Source organism: Takifugu rubripes, chromosome 12, assembly GCF_901000725.2.
Source record: "Takifugu rubripes chromosome 12, fTakRub1.2, whole genome shotgun sequence".
Lineage (NCBI taxonomy): Eukaryota > Metazoa > Chordata > Actinopteri > Tetraodontiformes > Tetraodontidae > Takifugu > Takifugu rubripes.
The window spans coordinates 9,319,830-9,337,936 of record NC_042296.1 but is presented as its reverse complement, the minus strand read 5'-3'; the positions used below and the strand labels follow the sequence as shown (position 1 = coordinate 9,337,936).

At 44.0% G+C, this 18,107-nt stretch overlaps 1 protein-coding gene across 1 annotated transcript; it reads right to left on the bottom strand.

The window, feature by feature from the left end:
• Positions 1-3,640: 3,640 nt before the first annotated feature.
• On the bottom strand, positions 3,641-17,317 carry LOC115251698 (rho guanine nucleotide exchange factor 2-like). The gene is given in 22 exon segments (XM_029844977.1): positions 3,641-3,700; positions 3,876-3,989; positions 4,245-4,531; positions 4,700-4,750; positions 5,151-5,200; positions 5,570-5,644; positions 5,915-6,103; positions 6,488-6,555; positions 7,329-7,501; positions 7,704-7,769; positions 7,772-7,779; positions 8,133-8,246; positions 8,249-8,303; positions 8,406-8,482; positions 9,665-9,782; positions 11,157-11,282; positions 11,892-12,142; positions 12,571-12,714; positions 12,821-12,930; positions 13,061-13,190; positions 15,412-15,475; positions 17,285-17,317. Coding segments are annotated over 21 exon segments (2,220 nt in total). The 5' UTR covers positions 17,297-17,317; the 3' UTR covers positions 3,641-3,700; positions 3,876-3,937.
• Positions 17,318-18,107: the final 790 nt, after the last annotated feature.

Sequence of the window (18,107 nt, the reverse complement as noted above, 5' to 3'; positions counted from 1 at the left end):
TTTCCTAACAGGCAGCTGAAGGGAGAGATCTAAATATTAACCACATGGTAATGACAATGATGGTACCGGGGGGGTGACCGACTGGTTCTGGTGTAATTCTAGTCTAGCTGTCACCTGGTGCTGTCATGGAGATGACAGGATGCAGCAGCAATGGCAGTAATTCCACCCTGGGGCTTCAGCTGGTTATTAATAAACAGCTTTTGGCTGACATTGTCCTGAGGATTAGAACATGGCCTGTCTGCAGCTGTGCACACACAGAGAAGAAGTAGTCCCAATTTGATTCATTTGAATTTGGAGCCTGATCTCCGTGATTTGAAGGATCGTATGTGTGAGGTCGATACGTCACATGAGGAAGATATTGTCCTCTTAGTCTTATGTGCTACGGTGTTTAACGATTATTTTTAATGGTGTCTGAGAGTTGTGACAGGATTCAGTGTACACATTTTTAATATAAAATTGCACCTTTAAGACCGTAAGTGTTAGGGACAGTCAATAAGGCAAGCATGTCAGAATCATTTGTAAATCTATTCTGTCTCCATGGAACAGGGAGCTCTTTCAGGTCAGAGTATTACATGAGTTTTTTGTGGATTAGGAGTTAGCTGCTCAGTTTATATGGGTTAACAAGGATAGAATTTAGAGAATGTAGCCATCCTTCATTCCCCCGCACCCTGTGTCTGATCACAGAACTCCCCTAAACAGCAATGTGTCGTAGCAAATGCCTCTCCAGCAAAGTTTCTTTGCCTAATAAATGTTTCTTTCGCTCCAAATGTCAGGATCATTAAATTGGAAGCAGTTGAAAAGTAGCTGTGGCTAGTCAGGCCTCTAGCAACACAATGAATTGAAGTGCCGACCAGCTCCACTACTGGAACCCAGGTTGAGGCACACGACAGCACATCTACCCTGAAGTGTCCATCAGATGGACCAGCTGGGGCTGAACACCTCAATTACCAGGAGCCGTTGGATTTCCTGACTGGAAAACTACAGGAACTAGACACGGTCAGCAGGAACACATCCACAATCACCACACGGACAGAATGACCTCAAAACATGACAGAGTGACCTTCAACCATGACAAAGTGACCTTTAAGCATGACAGGGTGACCTTTAAGCATGACAGGGTGACCTTTAAGCATGACAGAGTGACCTTCAACCATGGCAAAGTGACCTTTAAGCATGACAGGTGACCTTTAAGCATGACAAAGTGACCTTTAAGCATGACAAAATGACCTTTAAGCATGACATGGTGACCTTCAACCATGACAGGGTGACCTTCAACCTTGACAAAGTGACCTTTAAGCATGACAGGGTGACCTTTAAGCATGACAAAATGACCTTTAAGCATGACATGGTGACCTTCAACCATGACAGGGTGACCTTCAACCATGACAAAGTGACCTTTAAGCATGACAGGGTGACCTTTAAGCATGACAGAGTGACCTTTAAGCATGACAGAGTGACCTTCAACCATGACAAAGTGACCTTTAAGCATGACAGAGTGACCTTTAAGCATGACAGAGTGACCTTCAACCATGGCAAAGTGACCTTCAACCATGACAGAGTGACCTTTAAGCATGACAGAGTGACCTTCAACCATGACAAAGTGACCTTTAAGCATGACAGGGTGACCTTTAAGCATGACAAAGTGAACTTTAAGCATGACAGAGTGACCTTCAACTATGACAAAGTGACCTTTATGCATGACAGGGTGACCTTTAAGCATGACAGAGTGACCTTCAACTATGACAAAGTGACCTTTAAGCATGACAGGGTGACCTTTAAGCATGACAGAGTGACCTTCAACCATGGCAAAGTGACCTTCAACCATGACAAAGTGACCTTTAAGCATGACAGGGTGACCTTTAAGCATGACAGAGTTACCTTCAACTATGGCAAAGTGACCTTCAACCATGGCAAAGTGACCTTTAAGCATGACAGAGTGACCTTTAAGCATGACAAAGTGACCTTAAGCATGACAGAGTGACCTTCAACTATGGCAAAGTGACCTTTAAGCATGACAAAGTGACCTTTAAGCATGACAGGGTGACCTTTAAGCATGACAAAGTGACCTTTAAGCATGACAGGGTGACCTTTAAGCATGACAGAGTGACCTTCAACCATGACAAAGGGACCTTTAAGCATGACAGAGTGACCTTTAAGCATGACAGGGTGACCTTTAAGCATGACAGAGTGACCTTCAAACCATGGCAAAGTGACCTTCAACCATGACAAAGTGACCTTTAAGCATGCAGAGTGACCTTCAACTATGGCAAAGTGACCTTTAAGCATGACAGAGTGACCTTTAAGCATGACAGAGTGACCTTTGAGCATGGCAAAGTGACCTTTAAGCATGACAAAGCGACCTTTAAGCATGACAGAGTGACCTTCAACCACGACAAAGTGACCTTTAAGCATGACAGGGTGACCTTTAAGCATGACAGAGTGACCTTTGAGCATGGCAAAGTGACCTTTAAGCATGACAAAGCGACCTTTAAGCATGACAGAGTGACCTTCAACCACGACAAAGTGACCTTTAGAGAGAGAATCTCTTGATGATTGTGTTTTGGTGAGTTACAAATTTCCACAAAAGGAGGCAGCAGGTGTTCTGAATACTTTTGGTGTTGGCTGAATATTAGAAATAATATAAGGTATGGTAGGTGCACTGCCGAGGTACTCTTGAGCAAGACACTGAAGCCAAAAATGAATGTGCTCTGGCACCTTCTCCTACTTCCAGAACACCTTCCATGTCCAGTTCCCAACAGACAGACATCACAGACATCACCCATGATGTCACATGCTTGAATGAATTATAATTAATGATGTCATATCATATCCATTATTGCGGAAGGTCCAATGACGAAGAACCTGGGTCATGACTGGTCTCCCTGGAGGGCTTCATTACAGCAGTTGGTGAACTTCCCTCGGTTTACCGCCTGAAAGTCTTGGTGAAGCAGCGTTTAATCAACTGCATTATTTTGCTGATGCCAGCGAAGAAGATTACAGGACAGTTAGCTACTTACTACAGATGAGAAGCAGCAGGAGGCAACCACAGAGGACCCAGAGTAAAGTAACACCGTGGCGTTCTCTTCTTAGAGTCACTGGAGACGTATTCATCCTTTGAAAGGGTGCAAGTAAGGCTAATCTCATTCTAAAGCCTCGACTTCACACCTTGACAGGATTTGTTTTATTTTTTACTGGTCTGGCAGCAGTATGTTTCCTTATCATAAAAAAAAGATGGCCCGGTTCAACAGTTTAATCATATATACTGTATCATGTAACAACAGTTTGGCTTTCACAGACAAAGCTTTAGGTGAGACAGCAGTTACAATCTGAGTAGAAGTCCACACAAAACATCTGTATTTAACCATCTACTCTGCCTACATTCTCTTATTGACACTGTAATATCTGTACGAATAACTGAGGTTGGAATAAAACTTCATAATATTCAACCATCAGTAATTTAAGCCTTTGGTTAAGTGCTGTAGTTTGACAACCTAAGACAGCCAACCAATCATTCAAGTAGACATGAAAATCCTCTTATTATCAACTGAGAAGCTAAGAGAGCCGCAGAGCACACGTAGAAATGATTGTCATGCATTGAGGAATATAGAAGAAGCACAACCAACGTAGTTTCCTCAGAATTCGTGTCATGGCCTGAAGACACACGTGGAGGATCAAAGCACTTCTGAAAGCTCATGAAGATCTGAAAAACACATCAATCGCCTAAAATTAGTCCTTCATTCATCTGACCATTCATTTACAGTAGTCCCAGTACTCTAACTGCGGAGTATGGGTCCTAAAAAATAACCTTTAAACCTATTGTTCATGTTTTTCTAATGTTCTAATGGTGGATCCCTCCTAGAAATGTTGTTTATTACCTTTCTGTGAGAGGATGTTTAGCTCTCGGATGCTGTTCCATCTTCATCCTCTGATGTCATGTCTACCTCCAGATCACTATTCTCCTGGGGGGCATCTGGTTGGTGGGTAGGTTCCTAAGAGGCATGGTCAGGTAGATGAGATTCCCCAGTGCTGTTATCCATGTTGTTTCAATAAACTGAATAATGACCTTAAAGCTTCTGATGTTGTTTTAAGATGTCATTTAAGAACTGAACTGAACACTGAATTATTGCTGATTTTACAAAAGCTTTTTCTCTCCTTTAGACGGGCTCCATCTGCCCAATTGGGTTCGGTGCTCATTGCTATGGGGACCAGGGTTAATCTGAAGAAAATGCAAATAATGTGCTCACTTGAACAGTCCTTTCCTGCAGCAAGTCCTCATGTGTCGGACCTCTCGCTCCAGCTTGGCTCGGGCTTTCTCACTGTCTTTAAAGCGGTTCTCAGCGTCTCGGAGCCTCAGCAGCTCCTCCTGCAGCAGGCTGTGTTGTCTCTGCAGAAGAACCAACTCCCCAGTGGATGAACCTGCTCTAGTCTCCCTGTTTGCACCGACCTGCCCCAGACTATGACACAGTCCTGCCGCAGGCTCCTGCTCCTGCTGCAGCAGCTCTAAAATGGAGTCCTGTTTGATGACTGCAGCCTGAATAAAACCGAAATAAATCACAACTCAAAGCTTTACACAGGCTGAACTAAAATGAAACAATGGTATACTTCCTGGCTGGCAGACCTAATTCTAAAGATACTCTAAATGCACAACTCAGGATTAAACTCTTAACAGTAGGTGTGTTTTCACAGGACATCTACTCACCTGGAGTGCATGGAGGTAAACACTGAGATTCATCAGACTCTGAGAGATTTCCTGTCAAACAGACACACACACACACACACACACACATCAAACTATTATCTCACTAGTATAAGAAGGACGTGGAAGGACTTTTAGGTGGCTGTGAAATGGGTCCTGTATGTTGTATTTACTGTATTTACGCGTAAAGTCCAACATACACACACACACACACACACACACACACACAAATGCATACTCATACAGACACACACCTATATAGATATACACTGCCGATATATTGTATGTTTTTAATTGTATCTTTTAAAGAAGCTTTGCTAGCCTTTAGCTATCGAGCCCTCTGCTGTTGAACCAGGTCCTGACCAGGTACAGGACAAAGACTCACTCGATGCTGTAAGATGAAGATGAAAACCTTCCTCTGTAATTCTACAGCTGGAATCATTATGCTACTTGCCTTTGCTCCAATGAAGTCCTGGCTTCCATTCATATACAGATGCTCATAACCTGAACAGAGGAAAACAGTAGTTAATCATGGTTTCATTTCATGTCAGTAAAGCGAACAGTTTAGCGCCACCTTTGACTTTGACTAATCTCAAGTGGAAACCACAATCAAAACCATTTTTTCTTTTTTAATTAATTCGAAATAAAAATCTTTTTTCTCTCTGTATTACTGTTGAGAGAAAACTGCACCACACCGAAAAAACCAGTAGAATCACATAAAAACTCACAGATATAAGCTGATAAACTGCAGACTAAAGATAAACTGTTGTAAATGCAATATAAAAATGTAAATTATAGATTTGAATCATGCAAAAAAACATGTAAAAACATACATTAATAATCTAATAGACTGTATAATCTGGATTCACTCACGACTTTCTGCATCCATGTGGTTGTAATTGGTCTGAAAAGGGGCGGAGCCAAGAAGGAGCTCACTCAGTCTGTCCACTGTTCCAACACACACCACACACACACACACACACACACACACAAGAACATGTGAAAAACGAAAATGTTGGATTGATACAGAAAAATAAAGTCAACATTTTTGTAAAATGATTACCGGTAATGATTAATTTGGTTTTTATCCATATTATAATTAACACGAATAATAACCTGTATTTGTTGGGCAATAATTAAAATGAACATGTTATTGCTACACACACCCACACACACACACACACACACCACACACACACACACACACATACAGTTTACCTTCAGCTGTTGCATCCAGAAGGAGTTTTCCAGCTCGGGGTGCGTGGGGCACATCTGCCCTGAAGAGAGAGCGAGTGATGGGGGGCTGAAGACCCTCCTGACCACTGGTCACCTCTGCTAGCTCACAGAACAAGGTCACCCTCTCCTGCAGCAGCTCCAGCACCTCCTGGTTCTTCTGGTGGAGGTCAGCTGTAGGTGGAGGCGCACATTGAGCTGAATAGAGTCACGGCTCATCGTATGTTTGTAGTCCTTCAACAACAGCTTTACATTATGCACCAATAATATGATGGATGGATATAGATTGAAGAATTTGCTTATGTTTACTTATACTTCCTGTCAGCAGTCACGTGACATGAGATAAAACTCTTTTAGGTCACAAGTGAAATCAGAAGCAATCAGAAGTTTCCTCTCATCTTTTTCTCCTCTCTCTCTGTAGAAGTCGCTAGACTTTTTAATGATCTCTGTTCATTCTACATTGTTGCTCTTCACAACAGGTCTGGATCAATGTTCTAGAGAATATGGGATGGCTACAGTGTGCACTTGTTCAGACACACGGAGACAGCTGTGACTTACCCCTGAGTCTTCTCAGAAAGGCCTTGTGTTCTGTTTCTATCAGTGGAAATTCTTCTCTGGATGGACATCTGAACATACACAGGAGATATTAAGATTAAGATTAATATTATTTATATTGGTGAATGGCCAGAGGTGGTGCTTTGAGCACTGGACATTCCTTCTCACGCATGTGCGGGTAGAGTAATTATACAACAAAGGCACTTGGGTGACCCCTGGGTGGATCATATACATAGGTTACTTTGTTGGTATCATTTCTGAACAGGAGTTGGAATATCCAGAGCTTAAAGTTCCGCCTCTGGTGGTCATCGGAATTCATAGAACTGTAGTTACATCTGTAATGCTTGAATTCTCCGCATGATTTGCATTTGGGGTTTGAATACTGGTGCACAGTTGTCTATCCCAAAATATAGCTTCAACATTTATCTGGGGTTTGGGGCATCTTGCTGGTAGGAGCAGCAGTCTGGGATCAAACAAGGATCTTGTTTTATGGCTCTGAGACCCCCACATGATGCCTGACAGCCTCATCTATATCAGTGTCCAAAGACTGGCTGCAAACTTCCTTTTAGGGATTCAATTTAGGGAACCTGTTGAGGAAGGCTAACAAGATATCAACAAATTTTACGACCTTTAAATCTTTAGCAGGTCAGAACAGCTGCTATCCACGTTTTCCCCAGTTCAAAGTTTATAGAAGCATGACTCAAAAAGAATGATCATCCAGCAGAAGCTAATGTGAGAGTCTTCATCATCAGCATCATGTCCTGGTGCTGGTTCTGAAGGCCTGGGAGGGTTCTGATAGCAGAAGGTGAGATAAGAAAACAAATATGGCAAAATCCTCACGTACCTGCTGACAGCATGCTGAATATGTCGCATCCAGACATTCTTTTTCTCCTTAGTTGTGGCATGGAATTCATACATCACAGGAGGGGAGGAGTCAATAATGAGGAACATTCCTCGCTCCTGATTGGCTATATCCCGCACAATTAGGTTTTGAAGGGACAGCACTGCAGGTTTGTCCTGAATCACACAGGAGAGAAACTATAGAGAGAGATGCTGCAGAAAGCATGCTAGGGTTATGCTAGGGTTATGCTAGGGTTATGCTAGGGTTATGCTAGGGTTAGGGGGACATTTGTCTTCCTCACTGGACTGACAAATTCAAAACTGACCATAACTTCAAACCTTCAGCAGTTATAAATCCAGTTATATGTGCTTTGCTTACCAGGCATGAAAAGATGTACCTCTGGTCTTTCTCCTGCAGAAACACCAGGACGTCTGTCATCAACAAACCTGTACATCTAGACACAAACAGGCAAACACACATCTGGATGAAATATCAGTACATATGAGACTATATTTACTGTTGCATTTAGTGTCTGACTCCATTTATTAATGTTTGGATGTGACCATCCTCACTGGAGACAAAGTTGTCTGGTGACCAAACGTATCAAACTAAACACAGCACTCAAACGCAATTGATATTAAAAATTCCTCGCGTAACTATGCGGAATCCAAGCATGGAGAAATAAAGGACAATGACAGACAGCAGAACAAAAGTGCGAACCTGATGCTCAAACAAAGGAGAGCACGGCGTCCTGTCAGCATCAGTCATCATCATACTGCATCATTGGAACCTTCCAGTGTCGTGTACCTTTGTGACGTGATCCGGGTGTTTTCCATAAAAGATTCCCATCATGGAGAAGTTTCCGACGGAGCAACTCTGCAGACTTGAAAAGTCCACCCTCCCTCACTCGTGTTTCAGCCCGGGGTCCAGCTTGGACAGGATCTCTTTCAGCCGCTGGGTTTTCTCCAGATCTTCCATCTGTCAAACAGGACCAAGGTCATTATGATATGACTTGGTGCTTTCTTATTTCAAAATCTGCCATATTCCACCACCCTTATTGTAGATAAATCCTGTGTGTACCTGTTGGTCAACTGAACTAAGAAGCTCTTTGACCATGGAAAAAGCCTTGACCAGACAAGAAACTTCTTCATCATCACCTGAAGAGGAAGGTAGCGTTACAAGAATTGTAAAAATGGTACATCATTGAGTATTATTCATGCGCAATATCCGGTACTTGTAAATAAATACTTCTGTCCAATCTTTTTATACATGTGTGCCCTATGTTTATGAACACTTCCTGTAAAAACCCAACCCATTACTATTTGTAAGGAAGCCAGCGTGTTGGTGTTGGAGGTGTGGGTCAAGAACATGTTTTATTCTGTTAAAGAGGACTCTTCTTTAAAGAGGTAGACACTATTGCAATCCCCTTTAGTTGGAATAGGAGCTTAGATCACCTTTCTTTTAATTTTAATCTCTCTGTGAGGAATTTTAGACGAGCCTTTGGCCAAGATCCATCCTTTAACTCGCATATCAAGATGGTCTCTACAAGCACCTTTTGTCAACAGCTTTTTGCAGCTAAAGTCCTGACAGGTATTGATGTGACAACCACAGTGTCCCTTCCTGGACATTCTTTGACTTTGCCTCTGAGTGTCGTGCAGGTCCTGATTGGAGTGGCCTGCACTTAGGTGCTGCCTATTAAATGGCACAGTCCCAGTCCCTCTGTCCCTCGGCTGGCTATGCTAACAGTCTACACTTCTGTGCTGCCATTTCCCGGGGCATTCCTTTAAGTCATCGTTTATAGCGTACTGTTCGCAAGTGATGAATGTTTGTTAGGAACGAACCAGATTTTGGATTTACACCTGTCTGGTCTCAACAGTTGTTGCGATTCGGAGCCAAATTGTGATGCCGACAAAAGAGATCACGTGACTCCTTTACTGGCTTCTCTTCATTAGCTGCCCATTTAATGTAGAATAGTTTTTAAGATTCTTCTTCTGACCCACCAGGTCATCAGAGGCCTGGCTCCATGCTACCTGGAGGAGCTAAAAGGTAGCCAGGGTACAGAAACATGATCAAGTGATGATCAGGCTTCGATCACTCTGCTGGCTCATCCTTGTTGGCTGTTCTGTTGTCCTGTCTTGGTCAGTGGCTGAAGCTCCAGCTGGGATACGGCCACTGAGGTCGGAAGCCGTTTGTGTTCCGCGAGGCAAAAATCGTTCATGCGCTCTTCACAAATCGACTAATTAGCCGTCTTTGTCCGTGTGGCTTATTATCACACATGCTTTATTGTTATAGATCATCCATCATACAATATGGAAAGTGATAGGAAATGAGAGGATTACCAGTGGTGTTGTCTAGGATGCTCTGGATGAGGACAGGATACTTCGAGATCCTTTGAGTCACCAACAAGATGCACTCCTGGAAACCATGGCAGCGTAACAGCGGTCCACGACTGACCCTCTAGTTCGACAGAGAATACATTTAAATGTATTCAATATAAAAGCGAATAAGTAAGTAAATAATGCATGTAATATAAATAGATATTAATAAAGTGACAGTACAAGAGTAAACCATAGTGCAGTACATTGTTTTGCTATGGAGCTGTGTGATGATATAATTACAGTGATGCACTGAGTGAGCCTGATAAATAAATATGGCTGGATAACTATAAAAGACAATGACATCATAGAAACTAGTATGCAATGAATACATAGATATTAAAAAAAACAACTGTAAAATAAATAAGTAGATTAGAAAAGTGTAGAAAATAAAAAATGGAAATGGTGAGATTTAAGACCCTGGAGTCTGGTGGTGGAGCATCTTATGAGCTTCTGAGAGGGTAGGAGCTAAAGAAGTTGTTGTTAGGAGGGTGAAAGAAGCCTTTGACAACTGTCTGGACCCTGTTCCTGCAGCAGCACCTTTATCTGTAACACTGCAGCTGGAGAACCAGGTAGAAATGCCAGAAGTCAGCAGGCTCTTCGCTGTCCCCCTGTAGAACAAGCCGAGGATCCTGGTAGGAAGGCTTGTCTAAATCTTCCCAGGAAGGATGTTTTTCTTCTTTGCCCAGGAAAGGATTTTCTCAACCCTTTTCACTCCATGATGGCTGACGCAGAGCGCTGTGTGGTTCGGTTGTGATCTTTGGAACCTTATCTATGGTCTTATCAACATTAAGCACCGGGGTGTTGTGTCTGCACCCTCTCAAGGGATTGACCTTTGATGTGTGGTTTGAATAACCAACAAAACACGTCGTCATTATTGGGGTCAGTGTGACAGGACGGTGTGAGTCTGTTCAGAACCAAAATGACCAATACAGAGCAAGTGAACTATCCTCTCCACGGTTATGCATTAAGTGTATAAATATAACATGTGACTGTGTACGATAGGTTTTTTCTATCTGTAAACAAAGGATTATTATAAAATAAATATATGATTAAATAGACGCAGTGTTGTGGATCACAGCTTCAGTTCTCTGCCAATAGCTGAATTCAGATGACATCATCCAGATCAGAACTGGACAATCCTTCTTCACCCAACTTTCTGAAGGGGGCGATTCAACGATGGTGTCTGAGGATGAGGGTTCCTTTTCTCAAAACCCTGCGACCCGCCCGGCTTTAGAGGTGGATTGTTCAAACTCCCAAGGTTTCCCCCCTTCATACCCCCTTTATCCACCCATTCAGGTTTGTAGCCACCTTGCTAGCTCTTCATTAGCAGGGTGGATTCATAGATAATGTTCCTCGTGCCAAGATAATGACTTTCATCAGGAGTTGTTCTATTCTATAGAACCAATAATCCACACATGAATGAAGAACAGACAGGATTGTTTGGATCTCTTACCCGTATGAAGGACTGAAACTTCTTGTCTCGTGTCAGCAGCTCCTTGTACAATTTGACGACTTTCAAGTGGCGGCTGCAGAACTCGGCATACGTCTTCCTCATGTCATCTGCATTCTGGCCCGAAAACTGGCCAACCAGCACATACATTGGCATTACTGTTTATCTCTTCATGATCTTTGTTACAGCCATGTAAATGTAATATTTTACCTAGTTATCAAATATAACAGAGGTGTGCAACTATAAAATAAACATGGAAACTATTTGTCAAGAAATTGATCCATTTCAGCTTCAGTTGGGGGCAGCTGGAGTGGGAGGGAGAGCATTATGTAATATCTACAGTATATTTACAGTCATTACATAAGACCGTGCAGCAAAGACATGGCTGCTCCTTACTCTGTGTATTCCTGATTTATCCTGATACATGTGAAAGACATGTCTTTATGTGGCCACCTGTCATCAGTCAGGCTGATTCTGGCTCACATATGGGTTCAGCTAGTAGACTTTCTAGTCTTCCCCTCCCTCAGGAGCAACAGTCTTGAACCATTCATAGAGTTTTGTTATGTTTCTTTCTGCCTCTCATTGTGTCTGAATGCATTTTAAAGACTTTATATGGAGGGTATACATTTTAAAAAGAGATCATCTCTTATTTCTATCTCACATGATCTCATCAGTGCAGCCAGATTTTGGGATGAGATGGTGTGATTGTCACTCGGATGTTACTCAGATGTGTGCTACCTGTTCCAATAGTACGTCTCCCAGCTGGTGAATGGTGAAATTATGCCCAGATCCAGGCTGCAGACTGCTGTCGCGACGAAGGAAGAGTTGATCCAGAAAGTGGGAGTGAATCCTGATCAGCTGATTAAGGCATGGGAACAGTCCATGGACAATACTGGGATTCAGCTGAAGCTCATCCAGCATGCCCTGACGTAGGACCCTCTCCATTATGTGCAGTGTTTGCACGTGATGCACCTCTGTCTGAATCAGCTCTGTAAATGACACGCCAGAAAAAGCATATATCACATTTAGCTTGTGTACTGCTCAAATTACTGGATGACCTTTAGCTGTTAACCCAATATTCTGTTGTGCAGAGAAAACCAAAAGGAGTCCCTCTCTTTTACGTGTTTAACATGTTAAATAGCAGCTCTGCCTACACACAAACAATAGCCTAATTTGACACTAGATCCATAATTCCTGTCTCCAACCAGCCAACGGCAGTTTGAATGGTTACACTTTTGTTACATTTATGTCCAGCCAGACTGGGTCCCAACCTCTCCCCCTCGGTACAGGTACATATATACACTATTTTAGGTAGAGAAACCAACCACATTAACCCACTTAATTGTAAACCTTTAGGTTATTTCAGATAAACAATTCTTGCTCATATCTGGTAACATGAGGACAATAATATTGTCACCATAGATGACATCCTGCCTCTTGATGACATCTTTACGGTGCGTTTGGAGGTAACCGCTGTCCACAGCCATGCTCCACGAGTCGGCTTTGAAGTCCTTGCCCTCAAATTCGATCTCTTCCAGAACTGAGCTGTAGTACTGGTCTCCTGCACAACAATAGTCCGTTAGCAGTGAATGACAAACTAATATTAGCAAGCTAGAGATTAGCCATCTCCCAGCTGTTTAACATTGCCCCACAACACTTTGTGATACCTTCATCAGCCAGAGACTCTATAGACATCGCTCTGGCCCTGAAGCTGAGGGAGTCTGTGGACTGGGACAGAATCCTGCGCAGACCCAGAGGAGAATCATCATTCAGGGTCCTATAAAAGCACACAAGTACTTTTCTGAATAACACAGATTAGCCAGACTGGAAATAACCTCATAACCATTCAAGCATAAACATATAAAAACCAATATTGTCTGTGATCTATAAGTGATAAGTGCATTTACCCAATGTTGTTAGTGGACACACTTTTGGACAGTAGTAGGCTGGAACGTCCAAGGCGAGATCCCAGGAGGGGTTGTCGGAAGCTGTCAGAGGGGTAGATGGCCGAACTTGGGCGCTTATTTATTCCTGTAGCTAGCGAAAAAAAAGATGATGCAGATGGAAAAGGGAATACAACAACAAGGGCGTCAACAAGGGAAATGTCATGGTCTTTGAAATGTGAGCAAAACAGTAAAAAGTCAAGAATGTGGACAGAACGGAAGACTTTCACTGTGGTACCAGGAAACACAACCAGGAAGAGAGGGGAGAGACATCTGCACCTGAGGAAATATTCAGGCAACATGATGAGACGGCACACAGCAACATGAGAGCACAGCTCAAAAACAGACACAGAAAGGCCAAAAACAGACAGGACAGATGAGAAGATACAGCAAAACCAGCCCAGAGCCAGTAAACAAACCCTACATGGTCAAAGAAAAATATTGGGGCTGACAAAAGGAACTAGGGACAGGCAGCAAGGCAGAAGAAGCAGCTCATCGTCTCATCGGGAAAACCTTTCTGGAAACTTCAGCCAGCCTGAGAGGCCGATCTGCTGCTCCGCTCTCGGTCACGTGGTCTCCTGCTCTAACAACGATCGAAAGGACATTTCTAGGTGCATTCTTGACACAGGATTTCATATTTTACATGATGACTCGGAGCCTTTGTGGCTACGTTTTAAAGTTGGAACGGTCCTTCTAGGTGAATGTATGCCGGAGCCACGGGCCCTCAAACTGACCTTTCCAGACCTCACCTATTAGTTACAATGGGATTTAAGGCCTTGAAAGCAAGTATATATTCGCCCCCCCCAGGACTAATTACAAGAAAAGTCATAGCCACCATTCTCATAATTTAACCAGGTTCTGGGAAAGTTTGGTGTCTCTACCCAAAGCGTCTAGGAGAAGATACACGCCAAACTCTTGCTGTCTTGTCGAAGATATGGACGATGGAACCGCCACCAGGTATTTTAATGAATTTGACAGATCACCGTCCCTGAGTGAAGCACTAGCAGCTCCTACAGCCTGTTTCCACCACCTTTGGGATACAGTGATGCTTCTCCACTGAGATGACTTTACTAGAGAGAGAAGCGCTGTCGTTATGGTTACCTTGACTCAGTTTTCCACCCAAACGATGCGCCACATCCACTACAAACATTTGGTGACATGGTTTGACGATGTGGGTGCATAGCTAAGATGGCAGAAAAAAAACAGACGACCCTAAATACGATAAATAGTTTGAGCAGAAAAACGAAGGCAACCACAGGATTAATACCTCGGAACCTTCTCAAAGAGGCACAATTTCATCTGCATCTTATCGTATGGAGGAAATCAGCCTCCCGTACCTGGACAATGAGCTGGTTCCACAGCAGGGGGGCTCATAGCTAAATGCCGTTCCCCCCAGCGGAGAGCTTTATTGGGATTATAAAGTGCTATTATCTCATCCAGGTAGGGAGGAGCTTGGCCTTCCTGATGCTGTTAGCCATAAATTGGGTCATGAGAACATCTATAGCAGAACACTTTGGACACAGGTGGATTCCCTCGACTTTGCTGACTGCTTTGCCTTTCTTTACCACACCCAGCCACCAATGAAAGGCTTCAGAAGTGGTGGAAAGCTCCGCCTACCTTCGCGTGGTCCCGTGATAGGACACACCTGTGCAGTATGGTGGCTTTACAATGTCTTCCCTGTTAGATGCTTCACAGTCAAATATAAGAGATTTATTAGAAAGTGAAATCATTCTGGATTATTCCACATTAAATCACAGAGGGGATCAACATCTGCTCAGACATGTGGTATTAATTAGCTGCAGGGAATATGCCAAAAAGTGGTATGGGGTTGTTTTTCAGGGCTATGATAACGCTTCAGTTTGGGAAACATGTGGACCAGTGAACAAAGAAAAGCCCACGAAGCCACGATGAGTTGGGAAGAACTTCGCTGGCCTGCATAGAACGCTGACCTCGAGCTCGTCGAGCATTTTTGAGATGACCTGGAACGGAGACTTTGAGCCAGGAGTCTTGCTCTAACACCAGTACTACACAAATTCCCACAACACAAACCAAAATCTCATCCCAGGAAGAGCGAAAGCTGTTAGAGCTGCAAAAGGAAACCACCTCCAGAAAGGGTAGGTCACAAAAGTCCCTGTTGGTGGGATCGTTCAGCCCCTCAATACTTTTGCCCATATAGCGAAGAACCATCGATTCTGACAGATAATAAGGTAAAGAGTAAGTAATTGGGAAAAAAATGGAAAAAATAAAGTAAGCAGAAAGAACAGACAAAGTAGACAATAGGACAGACAGGATGTTCAGGAACCAACGGTCCTCACGTTTGGTGTGCAGCATGGTGTTCTGGAGGGCAGATCTATTCCGCATCAGAGCTGTCTTCTGCTGCTGCGGGGACAGAGGACACACGGAGGTCAAGAACAAGCTACACAGGCAACATGTAATCATCCCAGTCAATCACGCTCCCAGGATTATGCTTGGTTGTGTCAGATAACAGGCAGCATGGAGCTGCCTCGATTTGATGAATGGGTGCAGTAGGTGGACAGAGACCTTTTCGTTCTTTTTGCCTGATTTGGGCTTGTGTTGCATATTTGCAGAAGCAGTTGAGGGGGTCCTGCTTCTGCAGAGGCACATCTGCACCTGCTGCACCCAGAACCTCAGGAGAGGGGAGGAGACAGGCTACAGGGAGGGCAATAGGAGGGCTACCTGCCCCGTTGTGCAAGGAGGAGGAGGAGCAGAGGAGCCTGACAAAATGGAGGTCAACTGAATCCAGTCAGTTCATCGTATGTGAAGCCCATCACAAGTTTGATCTTTATGAGCTCTCTTCTTACAATTGCATGGAAAGTGCGTCTCTGTCGAATAAGCAGTTTCCCATCTTAGACTCTTCCACGTTTTTCTTCACGGCAGAGAGAGAAGACAGTCGGGCAGGACTGACAATGACTGAGTCTAACTGGTCCACAGCAGCAGATCAGCTGAGTTAAAATCTAAGTTAAGATCCATCCATCCATCCATCCATCCATCCATCCATCCACCTCCATCCATCCATCCATCCATCCACCCATCCATCCATCATCCCCATCCCTCCATCCCTCCATCATCCACCCATCCATCCATCCATCTCTCCATCCATCCATCATCCATCCATCCATACATCATCCATCCATCATCCATCATCCATCCATCCATCCATCATTCATCCATCTATCCATCCATCCATCCATCCATGCATCCATCCATCCATGCATCCATCCCTCCATCCATCCATCATCCATCCATCCACCCATCCACCCCTCCACCCCTCCATTCATCCATCCATCCATCCATCATCCCTCTATCCATCCCTCCATCCATCAATCCATCCATCCACCCCTCCATCCACCCCTCCATCCATCCATCCATCCATCCACCCCTCCATCCACCCACCCACCCATCCATCCCTCCATCCATCCATCCCTCCATCCATCCCTCCATCCATCCATCTTTATTTCTATAGCGTCTGTTACAATCAAAATTGTCTCCAGGCGCTCTACAGAGTCCCAGGGTCTGACCCCCAACAAGCAACGGTGGCAGGAAAAATTCCCCTTTAACAGGAAGAAACGTTGATCAGGACCAGGCTCATATGGGGGGACCCTCCTGCTGGTGGCCGGAGAAGGGGGAGGACAGGCAGAAGAGAGAATAGGCAGAACAGCAAGTACATGAGTGGTAACACTGGACACTCACTACAGTCTGGGACAGGATGGAAGGAGGAGCAGGTTAACACACACAAGGGGGAGGCTGGGAATAATTAGGGATAGAGTCTATAGGAAAGAACCAGGGGGAGAAAGGGAGAGGACAGAGACAGAGAGTACAGGACAAGAGGAGACCAGAGGAGAAAGAGGGGCACAAGGAAGACAGGATGCAACCATAGGAAAATATCCACAACAGGCAGATGCTAAAAGTATCATTCAACCAACTATAACAAACATGAAAGCTCATTCTTCTCATTTCCAATGTCATCAACCAACATTCGATCCAGATATGGCAGGACACCATAGTCCTGTACTGACCTTCACATAGATACATTGTGTTAGAGGACCAGGACTACCAAACAGATGAGTGCTACCTTGTTTCAGCACCCTTTATCCAAAACAAAGCTCGAGCCTCTTCGGTCTCAGACAAATCTGCAGCTTCACATAAATGTGTCTGATTGCATCTTACCCGTTGTTTCATTTTGGCACAGTTGGGCAGAGTGTCTCGCGGTTGTGGATGGTGACGTTACACGCTGGAAAACAACGCAGACACCCTCAACACTAAGAATGTTTGGACACAATCTCCTTTTCAGACACTGTTGAGAAGAACGCTGCTATCTCTTCACATGAGAGCATCTGGTTCGTGTCCTTACTGGAGCAGCTGAGCGCCTCCTTAGCTGTGATGCTTTTGTTGCAGGCTGAGCAGAGTGGTGGTTCCTGACACCGTCAACGAGGTGAAGAGGTGTCCGTTGCTGTAGCGGGCCTCCCGCTCCCGTAGAGCGTTCTCCTGCTCTCTCAGGCGTTCTCTTTCTTTATTCTGTAAGACATGAAGGCGTAAGACCAGTGTTTAGAGAAGATTGTGCCTTATTGTTAAAAGCATCTTAATGTAATGCACGGACATGTCTTCTCAGAAGACTCTCTCTGTCCTCCTGTCTGAGGCCTCCAGTACCATCTCCTGTATCAGCATTGGTCTCCCACACACTCACCTCACTCACCTGACTTTGGCTTCTCACAGATTGCTGATGAGGAGCATTTTGTAATGTTTAGAGGTCTGTCAGGTTTGGAGGTAACTCTGTTATTTATAGAGGTCACTCTCATGTATAGAGGTCACTCTGTTATTTATAGAGGTCACTCTCATGTATAGAGGTCACTCTGTTATTTATAGAGGTCACTCTCATGTATAGAGGTCACTCTGTTATTTATAGAGGTCACTCTCATGTATAGAGGTCACTCTGTCATGTATAGAGGTCACTCTCATGTATAGAGGTCACTCTCATGTATAGAGGTCACTC